General features: G+C 37.0%; 1 protein-coding gene across 1 annotated transcript in view; it reads left to right on the forward strand.

Moving 5' to 3' along the window:
• Window positions 1-15,192, forward strand: part of LOC128571007 (zinc finger protein 316-like) — a 64,753-nt gene extending 49,561 nt beyond the window's left edge. Inside the window, exon 6 of the mRNA XM_053570706.1 lies at window positions 15,002-15,192. Coding sequence (XP_053426681.1) covers window positions 15,002-15,162 — 161 coding nt within the window. The 3' untranslated portion in view covers window positions 15,163-15,192. The remainder of the gene's footprint in view (window positions 1-15,001) is intronic.
• The last annotated feature ends 635 nt before the right edge of the window (window positions 15,193-15,827 follow it).

Here is a 15,827-nt window from a genome sequence, read left to right on the forward strand (position 1 = left end):
ATTTTATCCCCGTAAAGTTTTCTGTTTCCTTGTTTTGGTTTGCTTTATAGCATTTTTGTCCTTCCTCTCTACTTGGTGGAGGTGGGGTACTGTGTCTGACCAGGTTAGCAAAGAGCTGCTGACCTCAAGGGAATGACGCAACTGGGCACCCCCAGAAGGTGGAGTTTTCTTAAGGTTGTGTCAAAGTACCCTACTGTACACCTATATTGCTCTGTCTCCCTCTTTCTGTGCCTCTCTTCTTTTTGTCAATATTCCTTATACCCACCCACTCTCCTTTCTCTATTTTTCTTTTTTTCTTATCACTCAGTCCTCCTTTCTTTCATCGTTTTTTTGCTCTTCAACCTTCTCACCCTTCTGGTCCTGTAACCCTTAGTCCACAGGCACAAGAACTTAAAGAGCAAGAGGAAGTGAAAGGAAAATTAGGGCAAGGAAACAGATAAAAGAAATCACTCATGAGGAAGAATCAGCAGAAAACTTCTGGCAACATGAAGAACCAGTCTAGAACAACCCCACCAAGGGACCATGAGGTAGCTACTGCAAATGATTCCACCTGTAAAGAAATGTTAGGAATGACAGAAAGGGAATTTAGAATACACATGTTGAAAACAATGAAAGAAATGATGGAAACAATGATGGAAATTGCTAATAAAGTGGAAAATAACCAAAAGGAAATCCAAAAACAGAATCAATTAAGAGATGAATGATATGAAGAATATAAAAAGGATACAGCAGAGCTGAAGGAACTGAAACAGTCAATAAGGGAACTTAAAGATGCAATGGAAAGTATCAGCAACAGGTTAGACCATGCAGAAGAAAGAATTTCAGAGGTAGAAGACAAAGTTCTTGAGATAACTCAGACAGTAAAAGAGGCAGAAAAGAAGAGAGAGAAAGCAGAATGTTCACTGTCAGAATTATGGCACTTTATGAAGCATTCCAACATATGAGTTGTAGGAATCCCAGAAGGGGAAGAAGAATGCCCCAGAGAAATGGAAGCCATACTACAGAATATTATAAAAGAAAATTTCCCAAACATCACCAAAGATTCTGACACACTGCTTTCAGAGGGATATCGGACCCCAGGTCGCCTCAACTCTAACCGAGCTTCTTCAAGACACATTGTGATGAACCTGTCCAAAGTCAAGACAAAAGAAAAGATTCTGCAAGCTGCCAGGAGTAAGCGCCAGTTGACCTACAGGGGCAAATCCATCAGAGTGACGACAGATTTCTCTAATGAAACTTTCCAAGCAAGAAGACAATGGTCATCTACCTTTAATCTACTTAAACAGAACAATTTTCAGCCCAGAATTCTGTACCCTGCTAAGCTAAGCTTCAAAACTGACGGAGAAATCAAATCATTTACGGATATACAAACATTGAGGAAATTCGCCAAAACAAGACCAGCTCTACAGGAAATACTTCAACCTGTTCTGCACACTGACCACCACAATGGATCAGCAGCAAAGTAAGAACTCAGAAATCAAAGGACGGAACCTAACCTCCACACTGATGCAAAAGATAAAACTAAGCAATGGACTCTCACAAAATAAGACGAATAGAATACTACCATACTTATAAATTATCTCAATAAATGTTAATGGCTTGAATTCCCCACTGAAGAGACATAGATTGGCTGACTGGATTAAAAAACACAAGCCATCCATTTACTGTCTGCAAGAAACACACCTGGCTTCAAAAGACAAATTAAAGCTCCCAGTCAAGGCTTGGAAGACAAATTTTCAGTCAAATGGAATTCAGAAGAAAAGAGGAGTTGCAATCTTATTTTCAGATACATGTGGATTTAAAGCAACTAAAGTCAAAAAAGACAAAGATGTTCACTATATATTGGTCAAGGGAAAACTACAACAAGAAGACATTTCAATTCTAAATATTTATGCACCCAATTTAAATGCTCCCAGATTCTTGAAGCAGACCTTACTCAGTCTGAGCAATATGATATCTGATAATACCATCATAACAGGGGACTTTAACACTCCTCTTACAGAGCTGGATAGATCCTCTAAACAGAAATTTAACAAAGATATAAGAGATTTAAATGAGACCCTAGAACAACTATGCTTGATAGACGCATATAGAACGCTCCACCCCAAAGATAAAGAATATACATTCTTCTCATCACCCCATGGAACATTCTCCAAAATTTATCATATCCTGGGACACAAAACAAATATCAACAGAATCAAAAGAATTGAAATTTTACCTTGTATCTTTTCAGACCATAAGGCACTAAAGGTGGAACTCAACTCTAACAAAAATGCTCAACCCCACCCAAAGGAATGGAAATTAAACAATCTTCTGTTGAATAACAGATGGGTGCAGGAAGAAATAAAACAGGAAATCATTAACTTCCTTGAGCATAACAAAAATGAAGACACAAGCTACCAAAACCTTTGGGATACTGCAAAAGCAGTTTTGAGAGGAAAATTCATCGCTTTAGATGCCTACATTCAAAAAACAGAAAGAGCACATCAACAATCTTACAAGAGATCTTATGGAATTGGAAAAAGAAGAACAATCTAAGCCTAAACTCAGTAGAAGAAAAGAAATATCCAAAATCAAATCAGAGATCAATGAAATTGAAAACAAAAGGATCATTCAAAAAATTAATGAAACAAGGAGTTGGTTTTTGAAAAAATAAATAAAATAGATAAACCATTGGCCAGACTAACTAGAAATAGAAAAGTTAAATCTCTAGTAACCTCAATCAGAAACGATAAAGGAGAAATAACAACTGATCCCACAGAGATACAAGAGATCATCTCTGAATACTACCAGAAACTCTATGCCCAGAAATTTGACAATCTGAAGGAAATGGATCAATATTTGGAATCACACCCTCTCCCTAGACCTAGCCAGGAAGAAATAGACCTCCTGAACAGACCAATTTCAAGCACTGAGATCAAAGAAACAATACAAAAGCTTCCAACCAAAAAATGCCCTGGTCCAGATGGCTTCACTCCAGAATTCTATCAAACCTTCAAGGAAGAGCTTATTCCTGTACTGCAGAAATTATTCCAAAAAATTGAGGAAGAAGGAATCTTCCCCAACACATTCTATGAAGCAACATCACCCTGATACCAAAACCAGGAAAAGACCCAAACAAAAAGGAGAATTTCAGACCAATCTCACTCATGAATATAGATGCAAAAATTCTCAACAAAATCCTAGCCAATAGATTACAACTTATCATCAAAAAAGTCATTCATCATGATCAAGTAGGCTTCATCCCAGGGATGCAAGGCTGGTTTAACATACACAAGTCCATAAACGTTATCCACCATATTAACAGAGGCAAAAATAAAGATCACATGATCCTCTCAATAGATGCAGAAAAAGCATTTGATAAAATCCAGCATCCTTTTCTAATTAGAACACTGAAGAGTATAGGCACAGGTGCCACATTTCTAAAACTGATTGAAGCTATCTATGACAAATCCACAGCCAATATTTTACTGAATGGAGTAAAACTGAAAGCTTTTCCTCTTAGAACTAGAACCAGACAAGGTTGACCTCTGTCACTTTTACTATTCAACATAGTGCTGGAAGTTCTAGCCAATACAATTAGGCAAGACAAGGAAATAAAGGGAATCCAAATGGGAGCAGAGGAGGTCAAACTCTCCCTCTTTGCTGACGACATGATCTTATACTTAGAGAACCCCAAAGACTCAACCACAAGAATCTTAGAAGTCATGAAAAAATACAGTAAAGTTTTAGGATATAAAATCAATGTCCACAAGTCAGTAGCCTTTGTATACACCAATAACAGTCAAGATGAGAAGCTAATTAAGGACACAACTCCCTTCACCATAGTTTCAAAGAAAATGAAATACCTAGGAATATACCTAATGAAGGAGGTGAAGGAACTCTATAAAGAAAACTATGAAATCCTCAGAAAGGAAATAGCAGAGGATATTAACAACTGGAAGAACATACCATGCTCATGGATGGGAAGAATCAACTTTGTTAAAATGTCTATATTTCCCAAAGCAATCTACCTATTCAATGCCATTCCTATCAAAGTACCTACATCGTACGTTCAAGATTTGGAAAAAATGATTCTGCGTTTTGTATGGAACCGGAAAAAACCCCGTATAGCTAAGGCAGTTCTCTGTAACAAAAATAAAGCTGGGGGCATCAGCATACCAGATTTTAGTCTGTACTACAAAGCCATAGTGGTCAAGACAGCATGGTACTGGCACAAAAACAGAGACATAGACACTTGGAATCGAATTGAAAACCAGGAAATGAAACTAACATCTTACAACCACCTAATCTTCGATAAACCAAACAAGAACTTACCTTGGGGGAAAGACTCCCCATTCAATAATGGTGTTGGGAGAACTGGATGTCTACAAGAAAAAGACTGAAACTGGACCCACACCTATCCCCACTCACAAAAATTGATTCAAGATGGATAAAGGACTTAAATTTAAGGCATGAAACAATAAAAATCCTCAAAGAAAGCATAGGAAAAACACTGGAAGATATTGGCATGGGGGAAGACTTCATGAAGAAGACTGCCATGGCAATTTCAACAACAACAATAATTAATAAATGGGACTTCATTAAACTGAAAAGCTTCTGTACAGCTAAGGAGACAATAACCAAAGCAAAGAGACAACCTACACAATGGGAGAGGATATTTGCATATTTTCAATCAGACAAAAGCTTGATAACTAGGATCTATAGAGAACTCAAATTAATCCACATGAAAAAAGCCAACAATCCCATATATCAATGGGCAAGAGACATGAATAGAACTTTCTCTAAAGATGACAGACAAATGGCTAACAAACACATGAAAAAATGTTAATCATCTCTATATATTAGAGAAATGCAAACCAAAACAACCCTGAGATATCATCTAAACCCAGTGAGAATGGCCCACATCACAAAATCTCAAAACTGCAGATGCTGGCGTGGATGTGGAGAGAAGGGAACACTTTTACACTGCTGGTGGGACTGCAAACTAGTACAACCTTTCTGGAAGGAAGTATGGAGAAACCTCAAAGCACTCAAGCTAGACCTCCCATTTGATCCAGGAATCCCATTACTGGGCATCTACCCAGAAGGAAAAAAATCCTTTTATCATAAGGACACTTGTACTAGACTGTTTATTGCAGCTCAATTTACAGTCGTCAAAATGTGGAAACAGCCTAAATGCCCACCAACCCAGGAATGGATTAACAAGCTGTGGTATATGTATACCATGGAATACTATTCAGCCATTAAAGAAAATGGAGACTTTACATCCTTCGTATTAACCTGGATGGAAGTGGAAGACATTATTCTTAGTAAAGCATCACAAGAATGGAGAAGCATGAATCCTATGTACTCAATCTTGATATGAGGACAATTAATGACAATTAAGGTTATGGGGGGGAAGCAGAAAGAGGGAGGGAGGGAGGGGGATGGGGCCTTAGTGTGTGTCACACTTTATGGGAGCAAGGCATGATTGCAAGAGGGTTTTTACCTAACAATTGCAATCAGTGTAACTGGCTTATTGTACCCTCGATGAATCCCCAACAATAAAAAAAAAAAAGACGTTTCAATTCTAAATATTTATGCACCCAATTTAAATGCTCCCAGATTCTTGAAGCAGACCTTACTCAGTCTGAGCAATATGATATCTGATAATACCATCATAACAGGGGACTTTAACACTCCTCTTACAGAGCTGGACAGATCCTCTAAACAGAAATTAAACAAAGATATAAGAGATTTAAATGAGACCCTAGAACAACTGTGCTTGATAGATGCATATAGAACACTCCACCCCAAAGATAAAGAATATACATTCTTCTCATCACCCCATGGAACATTCTCCAAAATTGATCATATCCTGGGACACAAAACAAATATCAACAGAATCAAAAGAATTGAAATTTTACCTTCTATCTTCTCAGACCATAAGGCACTAAAGGTGGAACTCAACTCTAACAAAAATCCTCGACCCCATCCAAAGGCATGGAAATTAAACAATCTTCTGTTGAATAACAGATGGGTGAAGGAAGAAATAAAACAGGAAATCATTAACTTCCTTGAGCATAACAACAATGAAGACACAAGCTACCAAAACCTGTGGGATACTGCAAAAGCAGTTTTGAGAGGAAAATTCATCGCTTTAGATGCCTACATTCAAAAAACAGAAAGAGAGCACATCAACAATCTCACAAGAGATCTTATGGAATTGGAAACAGAAGAATAATCTAAGCCTAAACTCAGTAGAAGAAAAGAAATATCCAAAATCAAATCAGAGATCAATGAAATTGAAAACAAAAGGATCATTCAGAAAATTAATGAAACAAAGAGTTGGTTTTTGAAAAAATAAATAAAATAGATAAACCATTGGCCAGACTAACTAGAAATATAAAAGTAAAATCTCTAGTAACCTCAATCAGAAATGATAAAGGGGAAATAACAACTGATCCCACGAAGATACAAGAGATCATCTCTGAATACTACCAGAAACTCTATGCCCAGAAATTTGACAATCTGAAGGAAATGGATCAATATTTGGAATCACACCCTCTCCCCAGACTCAGCCAGGAAGAAATAGAGCTCCTGAACAGACCAATTTCAAGCACTGAGATCAAAGAAACAATACAAAATCTTCCAACTAAAAAATGCCCTGGTCCAGATGGCTTCACTCCAGAATTCTATCAAACCTTCAAGGAAGAGCTTATTCCTGTACTGCAGAAATTATTCCAAAAACTTGAGGAAGAAGGAATCTTCCCCAACACATTCTATGAAGCAACCTCACCCTGATACCAAAACCAGGAAAAGACCCAAACAAAAAGGAGAATTTCAGACCAATCTCACTCATGAATATAGATGCAAAAATTCTCAACAAAATCCTAGCCAATAGATTACAACTTATCATCAAAAAAGTCATTCATCATGATCAAGTAGGCTTCATCCCAGGGATGCAAGTCTGGTTTAACATACGCAAGTCCATAAACATTATCCACCATATTAACAGAGGCAAAAATAAAGATCACATGATCCTCTCAATAGATGCAGAAAAAGCATTTGATAAAATCCAGCATCCCGGGCGGCGCCTGTGGTTCAGCGGGTAGAGCGCCGGTCCCATATGCTGGAGGTGGCGGGTTCATATCCAGCCCCGGCCAAATTAAAAAAAAAAAAAAAAAATCCAGCATCCTTTTCTAGTTAGAACACTGAAGAGTATAGGTATAGGTGGCACATTTCTAAAACTGATTGAAGCTATCTATGACAAATCCACAGCTAGTATTTTACTGAATGGAGTAAAACTGAAAGCTTTTCCTCTTAGAACTGGAACCAGACAAGGTTGTCCTCTGTCACCTTTACTATTCAACATAGTGCTGGAAGTTCTAGCCAATACAATTAGGCAAGACAAGGAAATAAAGGGAATCCAAATGGGAGCAGAGGAGGTCAAACTCTCCCTCTTTGCTGATGACATGATCTTATACTTAGAGAACCCCAAAGACTCAACCACAAGACTCCTGAAAGTCATCAAAAAGTACAGTAATGTTTCAGGATATAAAATCAATGTCCACAAGTCAGTAGCCTTTGTATACACCAATAACAGTCAAGATGAGAAGCTAATTAAGGACCACAACTCCCTTCACCATAGTTTCAAAGAAAATGAAATACCTAGGAATATACCTAATGAAGGAGGTGAAGGACCTCTATAAAGAAAACTGTGAAATCCTCAGAAAGGAAATAGCAGAGGATATTAAAAAATGGCAGAACATACCATGCTCATGGATGGGAAGAATCAACATTGTTAAAATGTCTATACTTCCCAAAGCAATCTGCCTATTCAATGCCATTCCTCTCAAAATACCAACATTGTACTTTCAAGATTTGGAAAAAATGATTCTACATTTTGTATGGAACTGGAAAAAACCCTGTATAGCTAAGGCAGTTCTTAGTAATAAAAATAAAGCTGGGGAGGGCAGCTCCTTGGCTCAGTGAGTAGGGCGCCGGCCCCATATGCCGAGGGTGGCGGGTTCAAACCCTGCCCCGGCCAAACTGCAACAAAAAAATAGCCAGGCGTTGTGGCGGGCGCCTGTAGTCCCAGCTGCTTGGGAGTCTGAGGCAAGAGAATCGCGTAAGCCCAAGAGTTAGAGGTTGCTGTGAGCCGTGTGACTCCACGGCACTCTACCGAGGGCGGTACAGTGAGACTCTGTCTCTACAAAAAAAAAAAAAAAAAAAAAAAAGAAAGAGCGAGACCCTCTTTCTACAAAAGATAAATAAATAAATAAATAAAGCTGGGGGCATCAGCATACCAGATTTTAGTCTGTATTACAAAGCCATAGTGGTCAAGACAGCATGGTACTGGCACAAAAACAGAGACATAGACACTTGGAATCGAATTGAAAACCAAGAAATGAAACTAACATCTTACAACCACCTAATCTTCGATAAACCAAACAAGAACATACCTTGGGGGAAAGACTTCCTATTCAATAAATGGTGTTGGGAGAACTGGATGTCTACATGTAAAAGACTGAAACTGGACCCACACCTTTCCCCACTCACAAAAATTGATTCAAGATGGATAAAGGACTTAAATTTAAGGCATGAAACAATAAAAATCCTCCAAGAAAGCATAGGAAAAACACTGGAAGATATTGGCCTTGGGAAAGACTTCATGAAGAAGACTGCCATGGCAATTGCAACAACAACAAAAATAAACAAATGGGACTTTATTAAACTGAAAAGCTTCTGTACAGCTAAGGAGACAATAACCAAAGCAAAGAAACAACCTACACAATGGGAAAGGATATTTGCATATTTTCAATCAGACAAAAGCTTGATTACTAGGATCTATAGAGAACTCAAATTAATCCACATGAAAAAAGTCAACAATCCCATATATCAATGGGCAAGAGTCATGAATAGAACTTTCTCTAAAGATGACAGACGAATGGCTAACAAACACATGAAAAAATGTTCATCATCTCTATATATTAGAGAAATGCAAACCAAAACAACCCTGAGATATCATCTAACCCCGGTGAGAATGGCCCACATCACAAAATCTCAAAACTGCAGATGCTGGCGTGGATGTGGAGAGAAGGGAACACTTTTACACTGCTGGTGGGACTGCAAACTAGTACAACCTTTCTGGAAGGAAGTATGGAGAAACCTCAAAGCACTCAAGCTAGACCTCCCATTTGATCCTGCAATCCCATTACTGGGCATCTACCCAGAAGGAAAAAAATCCTTTTATCATAAGGACACTTGCACTAGACTGTTTATTGCAGCTCAATTTACAATCGCCAAAATGTGGAAACAGCCTAAATGCCCACCAACCCAGGAATGGATTAACAAGCTGTGGTATATGTATACCATGGAATACTATTCAGCCATTAAAAAAAATGGAGACTTTATTTACATCCTTTGTATTAACCTGGATGGAAGTAGAAGACATTATTCTTAGTAAAGCATCAAAAGAATGGAGAAGCATGAATCCTATGTACTCAATTTTGATCTGAGGACAATTAATGACAATTAAGGTTATGGGAGGGAAGCAGAAAGAGGGACGGAGGGAGGGGGGTGGGGCCTTGGTGTGTGTCACACTTTATGGGGGCAAGACATGATTGCAAGAGGGACCTTACCTAACAATTGCAATCAGTGTAACCTGGCTTATTGTACCCTCAATGAATCCCCAACAATAAAAAAAAAAAAGAAGCTGAGCAAAGAAATTTTAGATTTAAACCTAATCATCCAACATTTGGATTTAGCAGACATCTACAGAACATTTCATTTCAACAAAATGAATACACATACTTCTCATCAGTCCACAGAACATATTCCAAAATTGATCACATCTTAGGTCACAGTCTAACTGCAGTAAATTTAAAGGAATAGAAATTGTTCCTTTCATCTTCTCAGACCACCATGGAATAAAAGTTGAACTCAATAACAACAGGAACCTGCATACTCATACAAAAACATGGAAGTTAAATAACCTTATGCTGAATGATAGCTGGGTCAGAGATGAGATTAAGAAGGAAATTGCCAAATTTTTGGAACAAAATGATGATGAACACACGAATTATCAGAACCTCTGGGATACCGCAAAGGCAGTCCTAAGAGGGAAATTTATAGCACTGCAAGCCTTCCTCAAGAGAACAGAAAGAGAGGAAGTTAACAACTTAATGGGACATCTCAAGCAACTGGAAAAGGAAGAACATTCCAACCCCAAACCCAGTAGAAGAAAAGAAATAACCAAAATTAGAGCAGAATTAAATGAAATTGAAAACAAAAGAATTATACAACAGATCAATAAACCAAAAAGTTGGTTTTTTGAAAAGTTCAATAAAATAGATAAACCTTTGGCTAACCAAACCAGGAAAAAAAGAATAAAACCTCTAATTTCATCAATCAGAAACAACAAACATGAAATAACAACAGACTCCTCAGAAATTCAAAAAATCCTTAATGAATATTACAAGAAACTTTATTCTCAGAAATATGAAAATCTGAAGGAAATTGACCAATACTTGGAAGCACATCACCTTCTAAGACTTAGCCAGAATCAAGTGGAAATGTTGAACAGGCCAATAGCAAGTTCTGAAATAGCATCAACCATACAAAATCTCCCTAAAAAGAAAAGTGCAGGACCAGGTGGCTTCACTTCAGAATTCTACCAAACCTTTAAAGAGGAACTAGTACCTATATTACTCAACCTCTTCCAAAATATAGAAAAAGGAAGACTACCCAACACGTTCTATGAAGCAAACATCACCCTGATTCCCAAACCAGGAAAAGACCCAACAAGAAAAGAAAATTATAGACCAACATCACTAATGAATGTTGATGCAAAAATATTCAACAAGATCCTAACAAACAGAACTCGGCAACATTTCAAACAAAGTATACATCATGACCAAGTCGGTTTTATCACAAGGCCTCAAGCCTGGTCCAATATATGTAAATCTATAAATATAATTCAGCACATAAACAAATTTAAAAAACAAAGACCATATGATTCTCTCAATTGATGCAGAAAAAGCTTTTGATAATATCCAGCATCCCTTCATGATCTGAACACTTAACAAAACTGGTATAGAAGGGACATTTCTTAAACTGATAGAGACCATCTACAGCAAACCCACAGCCAATATCATATTGAATGGAGTTAAATTGGAATCATTTCCACTCAGATCAGGAACCAGACAAGGCTGTCCATTGTCTCCACTGCTCTTTAACATTGTAATAGAAGTTTTAGCCATCACAATTAGGGAAGAAAAGGCAATCAAGGGTATCCATATAGGGTCAGAAGACATCAAACTTTCGCTCTTCGCAGATGATATGATTGTATATCTGGAAAACACCAGGGATTCTACTATAAAACTCTTAGAAGTGATCTAGGAATACAGCAGCATCTCAGGTTACAAAATCAACATTCATAAATTGGTAGCCTTTATATATACCAACAATAGTCAAGCTGAAAAAACAGTTAAGGACTCTATTCCATTCACAGTAGTGTCAAAGAGGATGAAATATTTGGGAGTTTATCTAACCAAGGACGTGAAAGATCTCTATAAAGGGAACTATGAAACTCTAAGAAAAGAAATAGCTGAAAATGTTAACAAATGGAAAAACGTACCATGCTCATGGCTGGGAAGAATCAACATGGTTAAAATGTCCATACTACCCAAAGCAATATACAATTTTAATGCAATCCCTATTAAAGCTCCACTGTCATACTTTAAAGATCTTGAAAAAATAATACTTCATTTTATATGGAATCAGAAAAAACCTCGAATAGCCAAGACATTACTCAGAAATAAAAACAAAGCAGGAGGACTCATGCTACTGGACCTCAGACTATACTATAAATCAATAGTGATCAAAACAGCATGGTACTGGCACAAAAACAGAGAGGCTGATGTACGAAACAGAATAGAGAACCAAGAGATTAACCCAGCTACTTACCATTATTTGATGTTTGACAAGCCAATTAAAAACATTCAGTGGCAAAAAGATTCCCTATTTAACAAATGGTGCTGGGTGGACTGACTGGCAACCTGTAGAAGACTGAAACTGGAACCACACCTTTCACCACCAACTAAGATAGACTCTCACTGGATTAAAGATTTAAACTTAAGACATGAAACTATAAAAATACTAGAAAAGAATGCAGGCAAAACCCTGGAAGAAATCCATCTGGGCAAGTATTTTATGAGGAGGACCTAAATTGAAGCAGCTTCAAAAATACACTACTGGGACGTGATCAAACTAAAAAGCTTCTGCACAGCCAAGAACACAGTAAGTAAAGCAAGCAAACTGCCCTCAGAATGGGAGTAGATATTTGCAGGTTATGTCTCCGACAAAGGTTTAATAACCAGAATCCACAGAGAACTCAAATGTATAAGCAAGAAAAGAACAAGCGATTCTATCACAGGCTGGGCAAGGGACTTGAAGAGAAAATTCTCTGAAGAAGACAGGCGCACAGCCTACAGACATATGAAAAAATGGTCATCATCCTTAATCATCAGAGAAATGCAAATCAAAACTACTTTGAGATATCATCTAACTCCAGTAAAATTAACCCATATCACAAAATCCCAAGACCAGAGATGTTGGCATGGATGTGGAGAAAAGGGAACTCTTCTACACTGCTGGTGGGAATGCAAATTAATACATTCCTTTTAGAAAGATGTTTGGAGAACACTTAGAGATCTAAAAATAGATCTGCCATTCAATCCTATAATTCCTCTACTAGGTATATACCCAGAAGACCAAAAAGTCACATTATAACAAGGATATTTGTACCAGAATGTTTATTGCAGCCCAATTCATAATTGCTATGTCATGGAAAAAGCCCAAGTGCCCATCGATCCATGAATGGATTAATAAATTGTGGTATATGTACACCATAGAATATTATGCAGCCTTAAAGAAAGATGAAGACTTTACCTCTTTCATGTTTACATGGATGGAGCTGGAACATATTCTTCTTAGTAAAGTATCTCAAGAATGGAAGAAAAAGAATCCAATGTACTCAGCCTTACTATGAAACTAATTTAGGGCTTTCACATGAAAGCTATAAGCCAGTTATTACCTAAGAATATGGGGAAGGGGGAAAGGGAGGGGGAGAATGGGCAGAGGGAGGGTGATTGGTGGGATTACACCTGCGGTGCATCTTACATGGGTACATGTGAAACTTAGTAAATGTAGAATATAAATGTCTTAACACAATAACTAAGAAAATGCCAGGAAGGCTATGTTAACCAGTGTGATGAAAATGTGTCAAATGGTCTATAAGACCAGTGTATGGTGCCCCATGATCACATTAATGTACACAGCTATGATTTAATAAAAAATAAAATAAAATAAACCTCACTACATGTCAACATGAGCACAACTGAAACCTTGGTTATGAAATCTTACAGAGTTATTTGTGCAGTGCTGTCCATGTAAGTGCATTGTGGCTAATTCATGAACTTAATTGTCAGATTATGTGTTATTCAGTACATACGAATTTAGTTTTCTTATATATGCCTGCTGAATTGACCCTTTTGTCAGTATTGAATACTTTTGTCTCTAATAATTGGTTTTTACAATAAATTCTATTTTTTCTGAGGTTAATATAGTCAAAAATTATTTTCTTTTGATGACTGCATGATGTGATAGTGAGAATTTTAAAATGATCCCCAGATTCCTAACCCCACGAAGTGTACATGCAGTTCCCAGTTATTCAGTCAAACACAAGATAGGTGCTTTTGTAAAGGGATTTTACAGATTTAGTTAATGTCCCAAATCAGTTGACCCTAAGGGAGATTGGCCTCAATGGGCCTTACCTAACCAAGTAAGTCCTTAAAAAGAATGGGGCTCTCCAGTGAAATATATTTGACACACTATGGAGGATTCAATATGAGATACCTTCTCCACTGCTGGCTTGGAAAATGGAGAGGATATGTGTCAAGGAATGTGGACACACTTTGGAAACTGAGAGCAGTCGTGGCTGCCAGCCAACAGGGAAATGGGGACCTCATTCCTACCACTGTAAAAAAATTCTGTTCAAGTTGAGTGAGCTTAGAAGTGAATTCTTCCCAAATCTCCACACCCATTTGACTCCTGGATTTCAGCCTTTGAAACCCAAGCAGATGGGTGGCACCTGTGGCTCAAAGGAGTAAGGCTCTGGCCCCATATGCTGAAGGTGGCAGGTTCAAAACCAGTCCTGCCTAAAAACTGCAAAAAAAAAAAAAGAAAGAAAGAAAAGAAACCCAAGCAGAAAATCTAGCCTTAACATGCTTAGCCTTCGGGCTAATAAATTGTTGTTTTAAGCCAATGTTTGTGGCAATGTGTTATGCAGCAGTAGAAAAATAACACACACGATGTATCTTTTTTCCACTCCTTTACTTTCAAATAATCTATGTCCTTAAAGTATATCTCTTGAAATCAGTATATATTTGGATCTTGTTTTCATCTTGTCTGAGCATCTTTATACTTTAATTGTTTAATCCATTTACATTTAATATGATTAGTAATGTAGTTTGGTTTAAGTCTGTCATCTTGCTATTTGTTTTTATCTGTCTCTTCCTATATTTCTACTTTCATGTATTTCTTTGAATTAATCAAATATTTTTCATTATCTCATCTTCAATTCAATTTACACTCATTTATTATTTTAGTGATAACCCTAGAGTAGTTGTTCTCAAAACTATTTTCATAACAATGCTATGATATTATTTACCTTTTCACTCTCATTGTGCTCGTGAGTGTACAGTCATATTTATTTAGAAGCTACATGGCATGTGATACTGCAAAAGATTTAATGAAGAAGGAGATATGAGAATTCAACTATCTTGTGTTAAACCACTGTTATGAACGTACCCTCCTCCAAATTCACATGTTGAAGCTCTAACCCCCAGTACCCTAGAATGTCACGATATTTGGAGATAGAGCCTATAAAGAGGTGATTAAGTAAAGTGAGTTCATTAAGCCAGGCCCTAATCTACTCTGACTGGTATTTTTATAGGAAGAGGAAATTTGGGTTATGCTCACACAGGGTTATGCTCACACAGATGGATGACCATGGGAAACGGCAGCAAGATGGCAACTATCAGCCAATGCTTCAGGCACCTGAAACTTGGACTTCCAGCCTCCAGAACTCTGAGAAAGTCAAGGTTCATTGTTTAGACCACCCAGTCTGTGGTATTTTGTATGGTAGCCCCAGCAAACTAAGACAGTCAGACATTAAAGAAATTTTCAAAAATGTAAAATAATACCATTCTTTGCACTGATTTTTGTTTTGAAAATATTTTGTTAAAAACATAACATTTGCAATATCAGGTAGTAGTTTATTTTTAATAAATATTTTTAGTTTTTCCAATTTTAATTTCAATTGTGGTAAATATCAGTAGAAACAACTTACATAAAAGCTTTTTGCTCTCCTCTAATTTTTAAAACTATAAAGAAGTCGTGAGGCTGAAATGTTTAAAAATGATTGCGCTTAAAATTCCCTATGAATTTTTGGGTCATTGGAGCTTTCTTGAAGTTAATATTTTTGTCATTTCAAAACAATGAAAAAAGCCAACAGTTTAATTCAGTTTACTCCCTTCCTTTTGTTACATTGTTATATATTTTATTTCTATGTATGTTTTAAACTCCAAAAGATATTATTACTGTTATTATTATAACCAATGTTCATTTACATTTACTCACATATTTAGCTATTTTGGTGCTCTTAATTCTTTCCTGAAATTCCTTGTTCCAATTAGGATCATTTTCCTTCCTCCTGATTAATTCTTTTGGCATTTTATCCTAAGATTTTAGTGCATTATATCTGCTGTTCAGATCCCTAT

Source organism: Nycticebus coucang, chromosome 18, assembly GCF_027406575.1.
Source record: "Nycticebus coucang isolate mNycCou1 chromosome 18, mNycCou1.pri, whole genome shotgun sequence".
Classification (NCBI taxonomy): domain Eukaryota; kingdom Metazoa; phylum Chordata; class Mammalia; order Primates; family Lorisidae; genus Nycticebus; species Nycticebus coucang.